Source organism: Plasmodium gaboni, chromosome 13, assembly GCF_001602025.1.
Source record: "Plasmodium gaboni strain SY75 chromosome 13, whole genome shotgun sequence".
Taxonomy (NCBI): Eukaryota; Apicomplexa; class Aconoidasida; order Haemosporida; family Plasmodiidae; genus Plasmodium; species Plasmodium gaboni.
Window position 1 is genome coordinate 2,004,215 of NC_031493.1, and position 5,195 is coordinate 2,009,409.

The window sequence follows — 5,195 nt, forward strand, 5'->3', positions numbered from 1 at the left end:
ATATATAATTTTTTTTTTTTTTTTTTTTTTTTTTTTTTTTTTTAATAACTCCATTTATATGCTTATCTAATTACATATTATTCTGTATAGATAGGATATATTTAATTTACTACAATTATTTATTTTATAGATTTAATCCAGAAAATTATGATTTGATGGAAATACAACGAGTAATTGACAACGAGCAACAACAATGTAAGGAAAAAAATATAAGAAAATAAAATATACATATATATATATATATATATATTTATATATTGATTGGACATATGTGTGTTACACATATATAATTTCTCTCGTAAATGTAAATCCATATTAATATAATAAAATACTTACATGTTTTTTTTTTTTTTTTTTTTTAGTACATCATAATTTCATGAAGAATAATTTATTAGAAAACAATGAAGACTCCTTTAAGCTTTAAATATATGAAAAATTGTTTATATTTTTTTATATATAATTTTTTACCCTTTTGTTCACCAATAAAGACATATCTGATTTTTTTTTTTTTTTTGTGTAGTTTTATAATAGTATAGCATAATATTTTTCTTTAATAGATGTCTTCATATGTACATAAATTCAAATATATTATATGATTTATATATATATTGTTATATATGTTCCCAATAGCACATATATAAATTACAACATTTATAAAAATTTGTGTTTGTATAATTTTATACATTTAATTACCTTAATTTATAATTAATAATTTTATAATATTTCCTTTAATTTATGTTTCTTTTTTGTTTATATATGAACTAAACAAAAACAAATTCAAAATTAAAAAGTAATATTATATATAAAGTTCTTAAAAATATATATATGTTTAGTACCAAAAAAAAAAAAAAAAAGAAGGAAAGAATTTTTATTCACATTGAAATAAATATTAATATATACATAAACATAATTAAATGGTAACTAATATTTCTTGGTATTATTCTAATTGTATATTTGTTAAAAATTTAATAAAAAAAATTATATTTTCAAATAAGAAATTGATGTTAGACCAACAACCTTGAATTTCTTGAAGTAATACCTTTGTAGTATTCTTTAATTTCTTTTCTTTAGATTTCATTATTTTTTTACCATGTGCCTACAAATTGAAAAAAAAAATTATTAAAATGAGATTTCTTATATATATATATATTTTTAAAGTGTAATAATTCCTTTTTTCTGCATATTTTTTTTTTACCTTTAAAAATATAAATAAATATGCCTGGATTAAATCAACATTATCATTTGTCTTAACATGGTAAATGAAAAAATTCATCATATTTTCCAACTAAAAATAAAATATATATATATATATATAGTTGCTATAATTCTAATATAGTGCACATATAATTAATAAATAAATGACTAACCTCTTCTTTTGTACTTAGGCACAATATATTATAATGTATCCCTGAAGGAGATAAGCTTTTGAAATATTTCAAAACCTCTGAAAGAAAAAAAATTTTAATAAAAACATAAAATGGTTATATATATATATATATATATATACATATTTATTTATTTTACTTTTTTTTTGTTTTTTTAATTTTAAATTTACTTATATAAGATTCTTCATTTTTTGACAATAGTTCTTGCAATTTTGATGATGGTATTTGAATTTTGCTATTCTTTCCTATGTGCTTACTTTTTACAATTTCTTTAGTTTCAACGTTACTTTCTTGATTTTCTTCTTGTTCATCTTTGTCTTGAATTTCTTGTTGGCTTGTTTTATTTTCGGAATTATTTGTGATATTCTGCAAGAATTGTTGTTCTTCATCATCTTTATATTCAATATTTTTATCCAATTTTGTGGTAAGGAAAAAAGGAATTTCTTCATTTCTTTTAACATTTTCTTCTACCTTACACTTATCCTTTATTTTGTCTAGGAAAATAAGGTATGCAATTTTTGATATATTAAAACCTGATAAGGTTATTAAATTTTTATTAATTTGTCTTTCACTTGATGTATATGTTTCCATTATATTTACATAATCATTTTTTTCATTTTCATTTATTGGTTCATCATGTTTTGGTAAATTTTCATTAATATGATTGTTTAAGTTATCTTCAGTTTGTTGATTCATATTTATTAAATCTTTTATATTCATTATATTATAACTTTTTTGATCATCCGTATCTGAGAATACTTCTATTGGTATAGCATGAAAAGAATTATAATCAGTTACATAATAATTATATTTATTAAATAAATTTTTGTTAGTAAAACTATATACAAAATTATAACAATTTTTGTGTGCTGTATATAAATAAATATCATCATATACCATTGAAGTAACCGAATTTTTAAATAATAAATAATCTACAAATGTATTTGAAATAATATCATATATTAATAATGTATTATTTTGTAATGCAAAGAAAATTAATCTATTATCTTTACTAAAAATTATATTAGTTACAAGAAATGCAAAATGAAATTTTCTAGTAATACATTTTTGTTCAATATCTAAAATTAATATATGATTATTTGAAAGACAAACAGCAGTAAGTATATTATAATGATAAAATGAGACAATATGAATATCCTCTACTGAATTATTATATTCATTTTTTATATTATAAACATATATTAAATCACTTGTATATATATCCCATACTCTTAAACATGTATCGTCCTTAGAACTGGAAGCAGATACAAAATAATTAATTCCATATAAATATAATTTTAATATATTACCATCTATATGAGCTTTAGATAAAATAGAATATTTATTTAATTTATATTCATTTCTATATGTTGTAGATTGTATATTAAAAGAATGAATTTCTCCATCATTATATCCAACAATACCTATATGTCCACATGATGATATTAATACAGATGTTGCATATTTTTGTTTTTTTAAATGAAGCATTTCATACGTTTCATATTCATTATATATTTTGTATTCTTCATTTTCTAAATGAGCATTATTATCTTCTTCTATATTTTCTTCATTTTTTAAAAATGGATCATTATTTACCTTTTCTTTATTTTGTCTTTTATTGGAATATGAATTAGGTAATATTAAGAATTCATTAGATATTGTTTTTTTATAAGATGATGCTAAATATATACGATCTGAATTTTCAAAACAAATTAAAATATTATTCCAATCATAATGTCTATTTATATTAATATCAAAATCTACAATGGTTGTATTTAAGATATTAAGTTTTTTATTTAATGCGAAATCTTTATTTTGTTCAGGATTATGAGGACTTATAATAAATAAATTTCCTTCTTTTGTATTCTCCATATTTGCTGAGACAATTAATTTATGATTTTCATCATCTAAATATTTGATATTATTAACTATTCCAATACAACTATTTCTAGTTTTTATAATATCTAATGAAAAATTATTTTTATTTATATTTAATAAATGAATTTTATTATCATATCCACATGTATATATATATCCTTGACCTGATATCAATATAGTTTTTATATAATCATGTACATCCCTCCTTATAAAATATTGATTATTTTTCAAATTAATCATAAGTAGTTTTCCATTTTCAGTTCCTATCAATACAATATTATTCATTTCATCATCAAATTCATATGTATAAAAATTAATACAACTAGCAAAGTCATCATTCATATGTATATTTTTGGTATATACAATTTGATCTTTTTCAATATCTAGTATATATAATTCGTTCGATGATGTAATAATACAAAGTTCTTCATTTTTTAATGTTCTTGATATTATTTTAATATATTTTTCTTTATTAAAGCATAAAACATTTAATGCTTTATATTCATGAATTATTTTTTCTTTATTAATATTATATAAATATATTTTATTTTCGTTCGTAGTTATAATAACTTTATTTATATAACCATCTGGATGAATAACACTTTTAATTTCAACATCAGATGAATGATCAAATAAATTGATTGATTTATAAAAATAATCAGTTGTTTCCTTCATATTTTCTTGAATATTGTTTTTTTTATGGTTATTTTTAATCTTATCTTTATTATTACTAGGATCATTTTTATTATTATCACCATTTCTATCATTATCATTTATAGAATTAATCTTATTTATAGAATTAAGATTCCCCTTAGTAATATTATCCCTTTTATCATCTTTCTCATGGTTATTCTCTTCATTATCGGATAATTCACTGTTCGTATCACTTTGATTAAAATCATTTATATCATTATTATCATTCCATATAATTAATTCCTTTGCACTGTATGTTAATAAATAATCCGATGTAATTAATATATTAATAATATTATATTTATGATGGTCAGAAAAAACTTTCTTGTTTCCATTATCATTTATTTTATATACCTGTCTTTTAAATATTACATAAACGAAATTGTTTGTACTATATAAATTTTTTATATCTTCTAAAAAATATTCTGAAATAAATGCTTTTCTTAATTTATGAGGATCATATACACAAAATGAATTTTTTACACTAGTAATAATAAATGGTTGAATACCTTTCATAGATAAACACATTATACCATTGTGTACAATTATACCTGTAGTTCCGTTAGCTATTAATAAATTACTTTCTTTGCATGAAATAATTCCTTTATAGTTTTTCTCGGAATATATATTTTCACCTTGATCTTCTTCTTTTATATTTATATTGTTTACACGATTGGGGCGATTATCATTAATGTATTCATTGTCTATACTTTTATTGTTTTTTTCGTATATATTTTGATCACTTTTAATTTTTTTATTAAATTCAGAAATTTTATATTTATTCAATATCTGTTTGGATTTTTCTTTATAGTCTTCTACATTTTCGATTATATCTAAACTGTTATTTTTTCCCTTATTATATCCTTTAACATTATTTTCATCAGAACAAAATACTTCACTAAGTTTTAGTGACATAGAAATATTTTTCTCTACACCCATCTTTCTTCTTTTTTTTTTTTTTTTTTGCGTTATTAATTAATTAATAATTAGTTTGACAATGTTACACTTTTATTTTGATTGATACTAGAAATAATATTTGAATAAAATATAAAAGGAAAAAAAAATAATAAGAAAACGGAAGGAAAGATCTATCACTAACTCTCTATAATATATACATATATATATTTATTGAATTCGTATATATTTTCACAAAAACATTTTTTCTAACTTTTAATATAAAACAATGAAATAAATAATAAAAAATTAAATAAATATATCTACATATTAGTTATTTTATAT

At 19.1% G+C, this 5,195-nt stretch overlaps 2 protein-coding genes across 2 annotated transcripts in view; one reads left to right on the top strand and one right to left on the bottom strand.

Moving 5' to 3' along the window:
- Nucleotides 1-424, top strand: part of PGSY75_1357600 (hypothetical protein) — a gene marked incomplete at both ends in the record, with an annotated part of 901 nt that extends 477 nt beyond the window's left edge. Inside the window, 2 exons of the mRNA XM_018787603.1 lie at nt 131-195; nt 363-424. Of these exons, the coding sequence (XP_018640345.1) occupies nt 131-195; nt 363-424 (127 nt within the window). Of the gene's footprint in view, nt 196-362 lie in introns of the transcript that reaches the window.
- Nucleotides 425-937: 513 nt separating this feature from the next.
- PGSY75_1357700 (putative U3 snoRNA-associated small subunit rRNA processing protein) lies at nt 938-4,895 on the bottom strand (the record flags this gene model as incomplete). Its single annotated transcript, XM_018787604.1, has 4 exons — nt 938-1,096; nt 1,196-1,285; nt 1,368-1,444; nt 1,556-4,895. 4 exons carry the CDS (start codon nt 4,893-4,895, stop codon nt 938-940), a joined length of 3,666 nt encoding a protein of 1,221 aa, XP_018640346.1.
- Nucleotides 4,896-5,195: the final 300 nt, after the last annotated feature.